The 18,240-nt window shown below is 33.6% G+C and overlaps 1 protein-coding gene across 1 annotated transcript; it reads left to right on the top strand.

Annotated features, from left to right (window-relative positions):
• The first annotated feature begins 16,707 nt into the window (after positions 1–16,707).
• Positions 16,708–18,236, top strand: LOC114737619 (BAG family molecular chaperone regulator 6-like). The gene has a single exon (XM_028925573.1). The coding sequence runs from the start codon at positions 16,835–16,837 to the stop codon at positions 18,092–18,094; it is 1,260 nt and encodes a 419-aa protein (XP_028781406.1). The 5' UTR covers positions 16,708–16,834; the 3' UTR covers positions 18,095–18,236.
• Positions 18,237–18,240: the final 4 nt, after the last annotated feature.

The following is an 18,240-nucleotide window of genomic DNA, read 5'->3' on the forward strand; positions in this document are numbered from 1 at the left end:
TTTTAGGAAAAATTTCAGTAGTAATAAATCACAATAATTGTGCTAAACATGCAATGCTATCTCATGCTATACAATTATTATGCGCATCTCATGCATGTGCATCATTATGCACATCTCACACATAACCATTATCAATATCATGCTATGAAAAAGAGAGTATGCTATCATACCACTCTATAACTCAACTATGCATATTGGTAAGGCATCAAATATAAGGAGTTCATTTTGACACATTATATCAAGCTCAACCACCTTACAACATACACACATATAGCACACAACAACAAAGCAAATTAACATAAAAGTTGTGAGTTCTTGCTACCTCCTTAAAGCCTTAACTGTTGTCTCCCTTCTTTGCTCTTGGATCTCTCCTCTTGACAATGCCAAATGCCTATCAAGCATTTAAGAAGCCATTCTCAATCACAATCCAAATCAACATATTCATACTTAACCCTCTTTAACTTCACATTAACTTCTAACTTTTGAGTTTGTTTTTCAACCTTTCTAAATTTAATTTCATATGCTATTCCCACACAATTTTACATGTAAAATCTATTTTCAAGCTTAAAATAAACAAAATCTAACTCTTTCCCCTTCAACTCAACTTGGTCAAACACTATAGGGTTTAAGGGCAAAAATTCCATTTTAAATTCTAATCTTCCAAACTTGCTTTCTCACCTTTATCCCATACAATTTTTCATTTTAAACATATTATAAACATCAAAATCATCAAAATCCAACCCTAGAAAGAACCCTAGGTCCAGCCGAAATTTACCCAAGTTATGGGAAGTTGAATTTCTTGCAAACTCATCACTAAACCACTTGGTTCTTGTTCCCTTCAAGCCTTTAAATATTATTCTAACATCAATTTCATCTTGTTCTTACTCAATCAATTTCATGTAGCACCATACCCTAGGGTTTCAAGCTTCTAAAATCCAACAAAACTCCTAACCAAGCTTAACAACAAGAAGGCTAATGAAAACTACATCAAAAAGTATGAACATACTTTGTTTTGGAGCTTTATTTTACTTGGTTTTCCTTGTTCTTTTTCTTCTCCCTCTTCCTTTCCATGTTTTGGTCTCTCCCCCTTTTTCTCTTAGCTTGGCCGAAAGGTTAAGAAAATGGGAGGGGAGGGGTGTTTATAGAAATATTACTCAAATCCTAGCCCTTGATATTGTGTTTGCGTGGCTTGATCTTAGCCATTTATTTAATCTATTTGCCATGTGTCCCTTTGTCATCTTGATTATTGACACCTAGCTCTCTTCTTCATTTATTATAAATGCCACCTCAAAGGGACACATAATCCTACATGTGAAGAAAACATAATATTTTATTACATAATTCCACTCTTCTAGACTTAACCCTCAACAAAGTTTATTATTTCATTCATGTCCCTTTACCATTTTGACATTAAAATAAGGAGAAAATTAGTAGGAAATTCGTGTAAAATGCAGCCTCTAGGTATTTCTCTACCAATTTTTTCATGTTGCACCATATCAAGTACTTTTTCTGGTCCTAACTTACCCAGTAACCCTGGGACAGGTTCTGATATCCTTTTCTCATCTCAAACAAGTCTACATATGGCACCATCTTAGATGAGCATCAAAGAAAATAGTTAGCTCTATTGAGAGGCTGCTTAGCCTCATTGAGTCACGTATTAGAGATTTTGTTGTATTGGGTAGATAGAGGACTGTCTAAAACATACCCGCACGGTGTTTTGATTTTTTTACTGTCCATAAATATCTCCTGGTGGCTCAGCATGCTAACTCATAGGCTCATTAATGGCATCAAGATTTATTTACTGACTCACCGCGCTGACTCGCATGCTGACTCAGCACTTTCATAAATGCGTCATCATTACCTTTTGATATTTTCTCCCCTTTTTTGTAGTCATCATTTGTCTAATCTAGAGCTCGAAAATTCATCTATCCATACCATAAACTTCCTTTAACTCCAAAGAAAATCTATGAATTTTTTCAAACCGTAACTTAACCCATAGGTATTTCTTTTTGAATTTCTCGTAAAATGCCCCTAAATGGCAAAATTAAGCCTTAAATATTCTTAAAGCCATTCTGCTGGCCTTTTGGGGATGACACTAATTTTATAATTTTTTATAGCCTCTTAACTCATGAATCCCCATTTTCACTTACTTTTCTGAGATTTCCTCATAGTTCAAATAATTAAATCTGACTTATACCTCAAAATGAGCCAAAATCTTTTAAAATTCATTTAAAGTCAATTCAAGGGAATTTTTATAATTTTTCTGCACATATAGGCCTTAACATGCTATTTTCTGGTTTTTGAGAATTTTCCTAGATTTTTTGGGCAAAATTTTTATCCTTGTCCTTTCCGGCCTGAAATTTTACAAAATTATGATTGTCCCTGGTTCGGCTTAACCCCATAATTCACCTCATTAAGGCCTCTAACATAACATTTGGCCTACATTCATCTCTATTTCTCATTTTCGGACCTCGAGACTTTACTGGAGTCTCTAATTTCCTCTTATCTCAGTCTTAAAAAACTTTTACTTTGCGATTTAGTCCTTAAGAATTCCTCTGTCTGTCCAAAGAACCTATGAGACTCTTACCATAAGGGATCTAGTAGCCTTTCTGTCTTAGACTACTTTTGTACTTTAACGTCTAAAATTTTAGGATGTTACATGAATCATATACTTTTTCATTTCATTGAAATTAAAATTTTAATTATAAATTAATGAAGAGTGCATTTATTTGGCTATTGGTAGGAAAAAAAAGAAAAAATCGCAAAAAAAGACCCCCTAACATGTAAAATTAAGAGATGGTTTCGTTAATAACAAAAATTTCCTCAACAGACCCGATCCTATGTTACTAATATGAAATGATGGTGAAATGTCCAAAATGCTCCTCAGTTATTTGAAAAAAAAAGGTCGTCTGCACCTACCTTCCCTCCCCCTTTTGATAACTTCCCTCCGTTCTCTCTACTCTCTCTATTCTCTGCACTCTATCCATTTTTATGTAGGTTGCTTCCATTTTGTAGTAACAGTAGCGGCGAGAGGAGTATTATGAGAGAGAAGTTTGTACTTGCTATGAGAGAGGCGAACAAAGTAGTGATCGAGTAGTGATTCGTTAATATTATTGAAGGCAGGGGAGAAGGCAGAGGCATCGTCACACATCCGTGGCTGTTCGTGTTTGGTTATCAGAGTTAACAATGACATTGGGCGACTAATTCTGGTAAGTTTGATGGTTTATTTTGCTTGAGTTGGTTGCTATATGTATGATACATTGAGGAGAGGGAATACGTTTAGGGCACAAAAGTATATATATGTTTTTTTGTCAAATAACTTGTGATTGATTGGTGAACAATGTTTGGGTGTGAAATATATATATATATATATATGTTTTTCTATGGAAGAATATAACACCCTAAATTTATTTTAGGATTTATGCAAAAAAAATAAAAATATAAAATATAAAATACAATAATATTTTATTATTATAATATAATAATATTTTAATATTTAAAAAAAACACCACTTTTTCCATCGAATGCGATGGAAAAGGAGGTAACATTTATGAAGAAGAAGAAAATTGGGGATGGATGGTTGAAAGGAAAAATTAATGAAGGAAGAAAATTGGGAGAGGAAGGTTGAAGGTTACAGATAAAAGTGGGACAAGAGGCAAAGAAGGAAAGAAAGAAAGAGAGAGCAAGAGGAAGAGAAAGACAGAGATGTGGTCATTGTGAGCGAGAAGGCAAGTTTTAGAGATAATTTAGGTGCATAAAATTACTTCTTTTCATCAAACTTTATTCATGAATATTTTCTATATGTTTTACACTTCTTAATAGTACTATTACTACAATAATTAGAAAAAACTTTGAGACTTATATATAGGAGAAGTTTTGAGTTTTAATAATAGGCGACTACAGAAATTTAGAGGTAAATGAGAAGTTAATTTTAATTAGTTTAGATTTATCTATTTGTTAGTTTTCAGTATTTAAATTATTTTGTTTAGTTGAAAAATCTGTCATTTATGATATATCTCATATTTTTACCAATTAAAATTAAGTTAAATAATTTATTTGGATTGTTTGATATATTATTGATATTTTACTCAGTTTAATTTTATTTATTGGGTGATTGGAAGTTTTAAAATAATTATTTTAGCTAAAATTATATTATTTGTGAAGAAAAAAATATGATAGTTATACCATTAAAATTTTGATTAGATCATTTATTTATAAATATTTGAGGTACTATTGAATTTTTGATGGTTTGGTTTTGAGATTTAAAGTTGAAATGAAATTTTAGAATTTAAAATATAATAATTTCATGTTTGAGAATTTTGGAAAAATTCTTTTTATTAAAGAAATAATCTGGATGATGTAAATGAATAATTTGGCTTGTTAGAAAATTTATAAGTTAGTTCTAAAATACTTAATTTTGGGTTATGAGAGTTGTGAAAATTTAGAATAAAAATTAAATTAAATTAAATTAGAAATTTAACTAATATATATAAGCTTAATTAATTAGCTTATATTAATATGTGATTATATTAATTGTGTAGGTTAATTATTAGATTATTGGTTTGAGCACGAGGTTGACTTTTTGGTAATTCTTTTTATAGCCTTAGTGAAAGGTAACCACTTTTCACTTGTTATGTATACTTGTATAATGTTTGTGAGAAATTTTGAATTACATGAAATTCTTAAAATGCTATTAGGATATGATTTGAGAAATGAAATGTATTATTATTGAAATTGCCTTGAGATACTTCATGTTATTGAAAAATAGTTATGAAATTATGAATTTATAAAGTTGTCATGTGGGACATGAATTTATTGAGAAATGGTTTTGAGGATTGATGTTGATTATTGAAATTTAGAAATCTTGATTTTGGTAAATGTGAAAGTTCATATGTTATTAGTAAATGATAATTTTATAAATCTCATGAGTATAAATACGAAAGGGGTTGGTGAACATTGATTGGTGGGAGACATATTATAGAGAGAACAAGGGGGTGAATTTTGTACATATTATAGAGGCAATAAGGTGATAGGATGCCAAAGGTACACTGGTTGATCATTTGGCCCTTTTATATGTTATAGGGCATATGACACGCCCCTAGTGGACTAGAGGGGCAACCCATGGTTCGGTCTTGTGCTTTGTGGATTTTAGCCTATTCACATCACTTGATTGGTGAGCTTGTTATGTTGAGTTACCAGTCACATGGGTCAGTACTAGCCTATGGGTTCAGTCAGAGAATATAAGGTGTGAGGAAATGAGGTGAAATTGAGAGTGAGATATTGTATTTTGATATATATATATATATATATATATAACCATGTGACAATTGTGAATGTTATGATTTTTGTAATTGTTTCACTTGACACCTCCCAAGCATACACTTGTATGCATAATAAGTAGGATTGTTGATTACTGAGGCTTTTATCTCTCCCCATGGTTTAACATTTTTAGGTAATAGCTCTAGGGCTGGTCCATTAGGGAAGGTGGCGGAGGCTTAACCATGAAGTTTATCTTGTATAGCCTCCTTTTTGCCCTGGGATGAGTATTGCATATTGCCTCATGTAGCTCTTTTTGACATATTCTGATTTATCTAAGACTGATGGTCTTAATTACTTTTGTTGCTAGGTTACTTGTGTTTATGAGTTGTGAATCCACAATGACTTTCGAAAATAGTTAATTACTGTTGGTTTGGAAGAATTTTATTTGGAAAATATCATGTTATGGGTTTAGAGTTAAATGTGATACTCTAGGCTTCGTAAAGCCCAAGACTCAATTATCGTGAAATATTATTAAGGGTTAAAGTGTAATTTTAATAACAAAATTTACCCTAAAGGGCATTGGGTACTATAATGTTTATTTGGATGCAAAAACATACATGAAGTTGTCAAAATGGGGCATCGGACACCAGGCCATTAATGTCCGTTAGTTTACCATCAAAAGGGTCCACGAAATCAATTGTAAGGTGCATTTTTAACAATAATGTTTATATTAAGGGGCACTAGGCACCATAAAGTTTACTTATAAGCAAAAATATACATGAACTTTCTAAAAAAGAAAAAATAACAAAATTCTTCAACTCTCATAAACATCCATTAATTTTATTCTCTTGGGTCTCATCAAATGCTATATTTTCTCTCCATCAATTTTCACTTCTAAGTCAATCTATCTTTCTCTCATCATAGTCAACACGCATACTTTCTTTGTCATGTTGTTTTCTCCATCTCCAAGCCTTTTATATGTATTTACACAAAACAATGCCTTTCCCTTATAGGATATAAGATTCATTGTTTGCACACAAGTACTACCTCCAATCCTTAATATAGGACACAATAGACTAATTTGAGGAGATTAAAAAAATTAAATAAATTACTCTAAAGTATTATATTTATCATTTTTCTCCAACTTAATTTGCTTGGCTTATAAACTAATATATAATCAAATAATGCATATAAATATTTTAGAGAGATCATGTACTGTATTTTATATTTAAGTAATTGTTTTACTTCTTTAATTTTTTTCCAAATTTGTCCATTATACTAAGGAGAAGAGGAAGTAGAAATGAGTAGAGAGAAAAAGTGATATTTAGTGGGACCTAAAAAATAAAATTAATGGACGTTTATGAGAGTTGAAGAATTTTTTTCCCCTTTTAGAAAGGTCATGTATATTTTTACACCCAAGTAAACTTCATGATGCCTAATGCCCTTTGATGTAAACTTTGATGTTAACAATACACCTTAAAACTAATTTCGGGGGCCCCTCTAACTGTAAATTAACGGACGTTAACGGCATGGTTCCATATGCCCTTTTTTGATAACTTCATGTATATTTTTGCACCTAAATAAACTTTATGGTGCCCAATGTCCTTTAAGGTAAATTTTGTTGTTAAAATTGCACCTTAACCCTTAATGATAACAAGCATGAGAAGTAGTTAAGAATAACAAGTTTAGTTTGAGGAATGACAACTTGCCTATAGGAAATAACAAGTTGATGTTTCAAACTAAAAAGTCAATGGCAGTGATGTAAGAAGGCTGTTGGTTGAAAAAATGATCGTTAATAAAGTTGTTGTTAGTTAGTCAGTAAATGTGATTGTAAATGATTATATGTTGAATGTTTTGCAGAAAAAGAAAGATGGCATTGAAGGGAGCCTCTGGATCAAAAAAGGCACATAATGGTTGGTTGTTATTCAGGAGTAAGTTTTTGGCCACAATTGCTGACCCTAATAAAGGCAAACAAAAAACAGATGGGGCACACCAAGGAGGCGAAGAAAATAAGGCCATAAAAGGGAGAAGAGGAAAAAAAACATGTTCCATCATTTCTAACCTGAGTTTCTATATAGGGTTTAAGAAAATTACTGCACTTTTTGAACAATAATAATGATTTAAGGGAGATGGTTGAGAGGATAGGTTTTGGGAGGTTGTTGAAGGTTGGATTAAAGACACTCCCTCGTGATCTCATTGTGACCATGCTGAGATCACATGACCCACCAACGCATCAATTTATAATCGAGGAAAATTAGAGGAAATAGGAGTAAAAGATGTTGAGGAACTTCTAGGAATCTGTCATGGTGAGGAGAAGGTGACAACTAAAGTTTTAGAGGGTGATGCTATGTATAAGAACTTGAAAAATGAATATCAGAGAGTATCATTTAGCAAAATATCGAAAGACATTATTTCAGGGGAGGAGAATGACATATTTAAGTTTTTACTTGTCCTATACACGTTGAGTACTTCTCTATATCTGAAATCAAACTCAAAAGTGAGTGAGAAGTTGGTTAGAGTTATGCGTTACACAATGGATGACTTTGCAAAGTATGATTAGATGACATATATTATAGAGGACTTGTGGAAAGAAATGGGAGACTATGTGAAAGCGTATAGGCAAGGTAACAAAGGGCAAGGGAGCAATACTCTTGGTGCCCGCATATACTTGCTTTTGGTATGACTATTTTGTTTGTTATTGTGTTTGCATTTTATTGTCGATGTGCGTAATATTAATGTTGATGATATATGGCATTGCGGCTTTTTTTAGTGAATGTTTTAACCTCAACATACCTGTTGACTGAGGCTTTAGTAGTGCAATCGAATATTGGACGGATGAGAAGATAAAAGAATTGGCCACCTAGGAGAGGAAGAGTGTTAAGAAAATTATGCATGCAGAGAAAGGTAGTCAAGTTGTGATTGGGAAAGAAGAGAGGATAAGTGTTGAGTTTTTGGACCTGGTATGTGGTATCTTTAGTAAACTGAACTTATTATTTGCTAAACCGAGCTTGGTATTTGCTTAGTTAACTTTTCATTGGCTTAACTAAAGTTGTGATTCACTCTAGTGAAATAGTCCCTTGCTATAGGTAAGTTGTCATTTGGCATACTTAAGTTGTAATTCGGTATACTTAAATTGTGATTCGCCATATTCAACTTGTTATTTGCTATATATGTCATTTGGTATACTAAAATAGTGATTTGGTATACCTAAGTTGTGATTCGCTAAAGTTAACTTATCATTTCCTATAATTAAATTGTCATTTGGTATACTCAAGTTGTGATATGGGGATAAATGAAGTTATTATTTGCCAAAGCAGACTTGTCATTTGGTATACTTAAGTTGTTATTTGGCATACTTAAGTTGTGATTCACTATAATGAACTTGTCATTTGTTTAATTGAAGTTATTATTTGCTTAAATGAAGTTGTTATTTTATATACTTAATTAATAAACGTCTTTTGCACGTAAGAGCTGATGAAATTGCTCTAACACCTAATGAAGAGGATAGAGGAAGGCCAAAAGATGCTAATGAAAATGGTGGACGAGGAGCTATTGAAAATGTAGACCCCAAGAGCGGGTTTTAGTGGGAATAATAACTCAAGAGGAAAGGCTCAATTGAGACAGTGCTTACAACTATTAGCGAGTCTAAAAATAATGAGGAGGATAAGCACAACAATAATGACAAAACTGAGAAAAAAGAGAAGGAAGAAGGAGACAGTGATGATAGAGAGTGTAATAAGCATGTTAGTAAATATGAAGATAGTTATGAGAAGAATGAAGAAAATAGGGTAGACAAGGGTGACGAGGAGGGTGCAAAGGAGGATGATAGTGAGAATAGAGAAAAGGATGAAGAGGATAGTGTAGTGAAGGGTAATGGGGATGGTGATGATGTGAGTAAATGGGCTAGTGAACACAAAGGTGATGGGGAGGGTGATGACAAGTAGATGGATGAAATGAAGAGTGACATGCAACTAGTTCCCCTATGGAAGTGCCATCTAATGTTAAAGGTGATGATGCAGAGGGTGATATACCGATGGATGTACCCCCTAGCCATTGTTCAATATGTTAACCCTATTGAAGAAGCTAAATCTGTGTAGCCACAACAACTAAAGAGATCCACCAGAGTTCACTTTAATAAGATCAAATCTCCTTAATTGGAGTTGAAGGCACATCTAAGAGTGAAGAGGCCTATGGAGGCCAAGCATATTTTGTTCACCTTAGTCAGTCAAATTGTCAAAGGTGATGAGAGTGACTGGTAAGTGATATTCTTAGCTTATGTGATGTTATTTTTTTAATGACATATTAACATAACCTATATGTGAACTAACTCAAATAATTTTCAGTTCTTTGATCAAAATGTTTGATGAAGAGATCCCCCGACAGTTGCTGCATTCGCTTGGTAGAAGTAACAAAGTAATAGGGTTATGTCATTGGTCTGCAAGGCTGTGGTGGATGAGCAACAAGGGGTTAAAGGACACATTAGGAGGCATATATTTGATGCAAACTTCATGGTGAGGTTTCTGTATTATTGTGTTTTCAACTATGGATGTGTTAATTAATAGGGTGCTTTGTAAATTTTACAAGTTTACAAAGGGAAATTGTTGTGTTAAGTGTGTTATTATGAATAACAAGTTCCTTTTGTGCTTTTGATAGGCCATGATGATCAGTAACCCAGCTCTTTGGGATCTTAACTAGCATGCATGACAAATAATTCCACAATATGTTAGGTATAACATAGATGACTGCAACTTGATTATAGGTCCTACTCTTGTTGGAGAGCATTGGTTCCACTTCCCTCTTGAACCAAAGACCATAAAGTTCAATGCCCTCGATTCAATGCGAGCATGTTTTTAGCCTAAGAAGATCACCTCTAAGTAGAAAAAGGGTGCCACTTATGACCCTTAAGAAATGGCCATCACAAGTTATGTTAGAAGATGTTTCTCATATGGGCATGTTAGATAGGGAAATGACAGTTTCATATTATAATCCTTTTGATGAATATGGTATATGTGCAGAGAGATTAGTTCCAAGACATAATTTGGATGGTTAGATTAGATTTGATTCATAAGATGGAAAACTTGGAAATTGTCCGTCTTGATAGACCTCAACAAAATAATTTGTGAGTATACACATCCTCTTCATGTTATATGTTGTTTGACTGTGTTGATTTGAGGAGTTTAAATTGCTAGGGTAGTGTTATGGGTAGGAAGGACTGTGGTGTGCATGTCCTCATATGACTGAGCAAATAGGAACCTAATATTTCCCTAGACTACCATCAAGTAATGTGGTTATCTTATTTATTATATAATCAACAGTGGCTAACTGTGATTCATTGGGAGTTGAATTTCTTGTACAGACTGATGTGTCTACTTTTCAGCATAAGCTGATGTGGTGGCTAGTGAACCATGATGATAATGAATGTCATCAGAATGCGTTCAATCTTATCTCATAACCAGATAAGGGATGAATGACCAAAAAATGGAGAAAGTTTTTATAGAGAAAGAAATAGGGACATGTGGATCTAATGTGCATAATGTTACTACATTTAACTTAGTCTTTGTAAATTTGACTTACTTTCTGAATCGACTCATTTGTTAATAGTTAATGTCAATTATGTATTGGTGAACTTATGATTAGATTGATAGTATAATATTGTTTACATTTTAATCAACATTATTTCTAGAGTTTTTTGGCGAATGACAAGTTTACTAAGGCAAATGACAAATTCCCACAAGCAATTCACAGGAAGTTAATTTTTCGTGTTGAAATGATAGAATTTCTACAATTATTTGGTGAATGACAAGTTTACTAAGGCAAATGACAATTCCCCACAAATAATTCATAGGAAGTTAATTTTCCATATTGAAATAATAGAATCTCCACAATTCTTTGGCGAATGACAAGTTTACTAAGACAAATGACAAGTTCTCATAAGGAACTCATGGAAAGTTAATTTTTTGTGTTGAAATGATAGAATCTCCACAATTCTTTGGCGAATCACGAGTTTACTAAGGCAAATGACAAGTTCCCATAAGAAACTCATAGGAAGTTAATTTTTCGTGTTGAAATGATAGAATCTCCACAACTCTTTTACGAATGACAAGTTCTCATAAGGAATTCATAGGAAGTTAAATTTTCACGTTGAAATGATAGAATTTCCACAATTCTTTGATGAATAACAAGTTTACTAAAGCAAATGACAAGTTTCCATAAGGAACTCATAAGAAGTTAATTTTTTGTGTTGAAATGATAGAATTTTTACAATTGTTTGGCAAATGACAAGTTTACTAAGACAAATGACAAATCCTCATAAGGAACTCATAGAAAGTTAATTTTCTGTATTGAAATGACAAATCTCCACAATTCTTTGGCAAATCACAACTTTACTAAGGCAAATGACAAGTTCCCATAAGGAACTCATAGGAAGTTAATTTTCTATGTTGAAATGATAGAATTTTCACAATTCTTTGATGACTGATGAGTTATTAAGGCAAATGACAAGTTCTCATAAAGAACTCATAAGAAGTTAATTTTTCTTGTTAAAATGACAGAATTTTCACAATTCTTTGGTGAATGATGAGTTTACTAAGACAAATGACAAGTTCTGATAACCCAATCATAGGAACGTAATTTCCTGTGCTCAAATGACACAATGTCCATAATTCTTTGGCGAATGACAAGTTTAGTAAGGCATATGACAAGTTTTGATAACCCAATAATAGAAACTTAATTTTCTGTGTTCAAATGACTAACATGAGAAGCAACTCATGTAAAATAATATTTCTGTCACATCGTTTCTTATTAACAGGACAACATTCAATAGCTCTACATTATTACAATATAGAACTTATTAACATAAAATTTAACATTGATTTGCACAATATCAAATGACTATCATTATTAGATTGTTGGTGTCATAATAGTTACGACAATGGTAAGCCAAAAAACAAAATGTTTCATATGTCCTTTGACAACAATCATTTTTTTACAAAAAATTAGATTATCATGTCATGTTAGTATCATAATAGTTAAAAGTCTGCATTAACAATACTGGCAAGCAAAATTACAATAATGGTAGGCCAAATAACAAAAAATCAGATGATGTGCTTTGACAGCAACTAGGTTTTTTACAATATTCAATGACAGTGCACATTAACATGATCAATCTACCTAATGTTCCATTATCACCAAACATAGTACTAACAAAAATATATGTGCACATCTACCAACACCTTTCTTCTAAAAAAATTAAGAGTAGAGCCTATATACACCAAAAAATTAGTTGTCCCATATGTAAATTAAGTTCAAGATAGGTTAAAGTTTCTGCACGTCCATCTTGTGTGTCCAGATTGGTGACATCTGGTGAAATGGTAGACTTTTTTGTTCTAGAATTATGATTCTCATCGTATAGTCCTTGGTCTTCTGGGAGGCCTAGTTGTGTTTGGTAGTAAAAACAAGGTTTGTTCAGTAAGATTCTCAAACCTATAGTTATCTGGTCTAGGCATATCGATTGTCATCACTAGAACCATGCTCCTAGCATAAATTTTCTTCTGTGTTGAAATTTTGTAACACTCTTTAACATATTCATATACATTTGCCCCTATAGTCTTAATGGTTGCATAAGTATGGCAACAGAGAATTCCTAACATTTTCCAGCCAAGACAACTATATTAGTGTAGACTAAGGTCTACTCTTTGGTGTCTATAGGATGTAGGTACACATAGTCCTCCACCTCCATAATTGTCACAACTTATATAACTACTGAAATACACATTCTCCACAACCTTTGCCTCAATTTTTGGCCCAACATAATTCCTCCACTTAGTCATTGCCACATATGATGGATGCATCTTCCTTGTTACTTTCTCTTAATGTTCATAAATCATTTGGGCCACATTATGTTTTTCTCTTTCACCATCCAAGCATTGAAAGACTGAGCTAAATTAGTTGTTTAATTGTCCCATCTTTTAAATGGAAACTTGTGCATTATCCAACTATTCACATCACCTTGATTGATAACCCAATCATGTAACTCGAGAGACAAAGTTCTCAACTTTGCCATTGCATGATCAAACTCACTATCAATCTTTACATAAGCCACTATATTAAGTACCTTTAATGCATCTTCTTTTAAATATTAAGTTGTCATTTTACCTCTGTTTACTTTCGCTTGTTTAGCACTGAAGTCTTCCTTCACATGCCTATAACAGTATGCATGCCTTTCACCCTCCAAATATTGCTTGGACAACTCCTATTATAAAATTATGTCAATCTAACACAATTGTCTAATGCACCGAACCAACAATTTTTTTAGTTTCGTACAAAAACCAAGTCCAATCATCAAGATGTTCTAATTTTACCATTGTTATTGCAAAAAGCAACAAGCCATTATCTGTATCATATCTCGAAGCTGAGAATAGTGTCCCCTTATATTGTCCACTTAAATGACTTCTATTAACATATAATATAGCCCTCACACCACCCAAAAAAACCCTTAATACACGAATCGTATATAATGAAAATACACTTAAATGTATTACTAATGGCTACCCATTCAACAACTGTTTTATCATCACTTTCCTTCAATCTTTGACATGTCCATGGTATGATCATATAGGATTCTTTCGGTTTTTCATGTATGTAATGCTTGCCTTTTCCTTTGCTCTATAACCTTGACAATATGTTAACCTCACACCATACTCTCTTTCCAATGTCTTTTTTATTTCAGTAGGATGCTTTTTCACATGGTTCCTTATTTTTTCAAGTATTAGTGATAACGTCAAAGTAACACTCCACCATAAGTGACATCTAGATTGTTTTGTGTTAAATGAATGTGTTCATTACAGAATGTGGTGATGCGTAATAAAGAAGTATCCCTCTCAACAGCATTTGCATATATCTTCCAATAACACCCTTCTATTTTACACCTCACATTCATCTTTTCCTTACTATTTCGTTGCAAAATTCTGTGCAATACTAAACATGTATGCAACTTGCCTAAAAGTTTAGGCATGTGGAATATATTACCCCACTCCTACAAAAACTCCAACCCATTTTATGCAATTCAAATTACCCCTCAATGTCCCTTCACTTTTTGAACTGTCACACAAGTTTCTTTGACTTGAACCCCCTCCTTCATATGTTAGGCATTTACCACCATTGTCAATACTAACTGGCTCATAGTTATAACCAAAGTTCACAGCACCTTCAGTCATTTCTTCTGATAGCCCAAACAAATTCTCAATCCTACAAGCATAATAACATGATTTGAATGGGAATTGGCAACAACTTATTAGGAAATAACAAATTTCTACTATAATAGACTAAACATAATAACAAGATTTGATTGGGAATTAACAACAATTCATTAATAAATAATAAGTTTCTACTGCAACAGACTAAGTATAATAACAAGATTTGTATAGGAAATAACAACTTATTATCAAATTACAACTTCCAACTGCAACTTCATAACCTTAATAACAAGATTTATATCCTAATTAATAACAATTTATTAGCAAATAACAATTTTCACCTACTATGTGATACACATCATAACAATATTTCTTTAGGTATTAACAATAGTCCATTAGCAAATTATAACTATCAACTGCTAAATTTTAACTACTTACATTTCTCCATCATTCATTGCTCCACCTTCCTGGTCGTTCATTTTTGTTATATACAAATGAGCACTGCTACTATTATATCTAAACATATTGGAAATATCACCTTCATCATCAGGATCAATGAATGTGCTGCCTCCAAACTTAACCGTGTACTTAATCTCACACCCTTTAACATCATTGTCTATCCACTATGATATTGTCCCCCTTAGTTCCTCAAGTGTTATCTCTTCTTTTATGTTACTTGCTCTCACACTCCTTCCAACGTATTTAATTTCACCTTCATTGTTTCCTTCAAAATCTTCACCAACATGGAACAAACAAAACAAATCCTTCCTAGAGCTTAATCCATTGTTACAATTTATTTTTCATGATAACCTAGAATAAGAATTTACATATAATAAACATATCATCTTCAATATAATTTTATTCAATCAAATGAATCATTTACATTGAGAAATCAAGACCAACTACCTTTTCTCTTTCCCACTTGACATTAGGGTTTTACAACTTTGACATTCAAAATGATAAGATCTTGATTCCCTCCCCGTACTGCACCACATGAAACTCCACAATCAAACTAACAATCGTTACCTACTTCCATTTTCCCTCCTCCACTCTACCATTCGTGACATTTGTAACCCATATCCATCGCAACGTAGCCCACAAAAATCACAGATCAACAATCTGACTATAAGGCCAAAAATTTTGAACCTCGAACCAACCAAAGCCTCCTCAAACTACATCTTCCATCATCAACTCCACCTCTCATTCTCGTCCATACCTATAACCCAGTGACCCACAATGCAACTCACCACATTGAAGAACAATATCACATTCCTCAGTCTTAGAGGGTAGAGAAGAAGAAGAGTTTAGTTAGAAGCATTACTCACTTGATTCTCAAGCTTGTGCAACGCAAACAATGTCTAATCTTCCTTCTCTAAAGGCTCTCCAACCATCAATATTTTGTCTCAGCCTTCATTAATGAATTTGAGTTACTGAGGGGTATTTCAATCTTTGAGGCATTATTTGCTAATTGCAATTTAAGACTAAGTCCCCTTGGCAATTTGACTTATTCAAGTGTCTTTCTTGTAATTTTGCTAATTCAGAGGTCTTTTGTTGTCATTTTTCCAAAATAGAAAGAATGCATTTATTTGGAAAAAAGCACACGTAGACGCTGACATAGTATAACCCCTTAGAAGGAGGGTGAGTATTTGGTTTTTCAGTTCAATTTTTTGTCATAACCAAAATAACTGAATAATTGAATAGAACGAATTTTAAACATCGAATTGAAACCGATTAACCAAACTAACTAAAATCAAATTAACAAAAATATTTCGATTCAGTTAACTAATTAACTAAAATATATAAATATGAAAAGTTATTTTAAATTAAAAGTAATAATAAAACACAATTATAAGTATTAATTAATAAATATTTCATCATTCAATGTGATTTATTATAATAATATTTGGTTTATTGAATATAAATATATTTGAAGAGTTCACATATATATTTATTAAATATAAATATATAATATATGTATTTTTGGTTTTTCAGTTATAACTGATTTTTTTTTATTAGCTAAACCGAACATCGAAACTGAATAGTTAAAAAAAATAAAAATTGAATATATAATAAAAACTAAAATAACCAAACCGAAAAACTAAAATTAAACTCGATTCAGTTCAGATTTTAGTTACGGTTGGATTTTGCTTATTCTTCCAAGAAGCGTGAATAACAATCTGCGGGAGTACTTCAGAAGAATCGACAGTTATCCAGAAACTGGATCATCGACATTCAACGAAATAAGTCCCCCGAAACTTCTGGAACTTTCCGTCCCCTACAAATACAGCCTTCCCATCTCGACCTCCTTCACCATTACATTGAAGCAGAAAAACAATTCCGAAAGCAATTCAGAATCCGAAAGTTAGGCCATTTACATCATAATGAGTACTCCGTACTTCGGAAGTTATCGGAGCATGCCTTCTTCTTCTCCCCACTCGAAGCCAAGGGTCAGGGGAATTCCTGTGGCCACACCAAAACGGAAGGCATCTCCGAAGGTGGTTTCAATTCCAGTTCATTTTGTTGGGTCGGAGCGCAGTAGATCCGACTCCGCTCTCAAGATCCAGAAAGTTCTGAGAGGGTTCCTGGTGAGGAAGAACTTGAAGAAGATCGCCGCTATAAGCAATGAGGTCAACCAAATCGAGAGGAAGATTTCGGATCATGAGACGATCGATTTGATTCGCAGGAATTCCTGCGAGAGGTTAAGGATTAACGAGACTCTCATGAATTTGCTTCTTAGGTTGGACTCTGTTACCAGCGTCGACTTTGGTGTTAGAGGCTGCAGGAAGTCTGTAATAAAAAAGGCCATTGCGTTGCAGGAAAAGTTGGATTTAATCGCTGCCGCTGTTGATTCTCATGCTCAAGGTCAAGGTAGAGTTGAGGTTGCCGCATATACAAGTGCTGTGTCACAGGAGGTGAACTCGGATTTGCATGACAACGCAGGGGACTTCGATCGGGCGGAAGGAATTTCTGAGTTTCAATCTCCCGTGAAAGAAGACGATGAGATTATGGCTGATGATAGCGCTTCGGAGCTGCCTAACAATGTGGAGGCGATGCCCGTTTCTGTTCCTTCTGAAGGTCTACCCGATTTTGAGGTCATACCAGAAAATCCAGGACAGGAGGCTTCAACGCTTACTATCAACCCGCCTCTAGAAAGTGAGACGAAAACGGAAGCGAAGGAAAATGGATTGAAGGAAACTTCCAAGGATCAATTATTATACAATGACCGCGCGGGAACATGTCTCGCCGGCGAGCAGCCTGGGACTTGCGCAATTGCCGAAACAGCTTCGGTTAAAGAAGATAAGGAAATAAATTCATCACTGGAAGTTGACGGGAGGAATATGGTTGCACGTGAATCTGAAGCTGCAGTAAGAGATAATGGGAGAAAAGAGGAACAAAATAGAGACAGGGAGCTATTACAAAGAATGATTGAGGACAACGAAAGGATGATGGGGCTGATGGCAGAACTGTTCAAGAGGGATGAAATTCAAACAAGAATCCTGAGTTCGCTGTCTGAGAGAGTTAAGAAGCTGGAGAAAGCATATGCCTGGGAGAAGTTGAGGAAGAAAAAGAGGAATGCTGCTTCGGCTACTGATGGTTCCGACATATTGCCAGATATCAAGAAATGTGATAAGAAACAGTGAACCTTCGAAAGAAATTTGCTTGGTATCTTTTGGTCTTGTTTTGAATTCTGACATTCATTTGGTTTTGTTCGTATTACCGTTTCCAGTAAATTGGCCTACCTGTGAATTTTGTTAATGAATAGGAACTTTTTGAAAGCTTTTTTATC

This window comes from Neltuma alba, unplaced genomic scaffold (genome assembly GCF_004799145.2).
Source record: "Neltuma alba isolate B1F8T4 unplaced genomic scaffold, ASM479914v2 tig00013470_pilon, whole genome shotgun sequence".
Lineage (NCBI taxonomy): Eukaryota > Viridiplantae > Streptophyta > Magnoliopsida > Fabales > Fabaceae > Neltuma > Neltuma alba.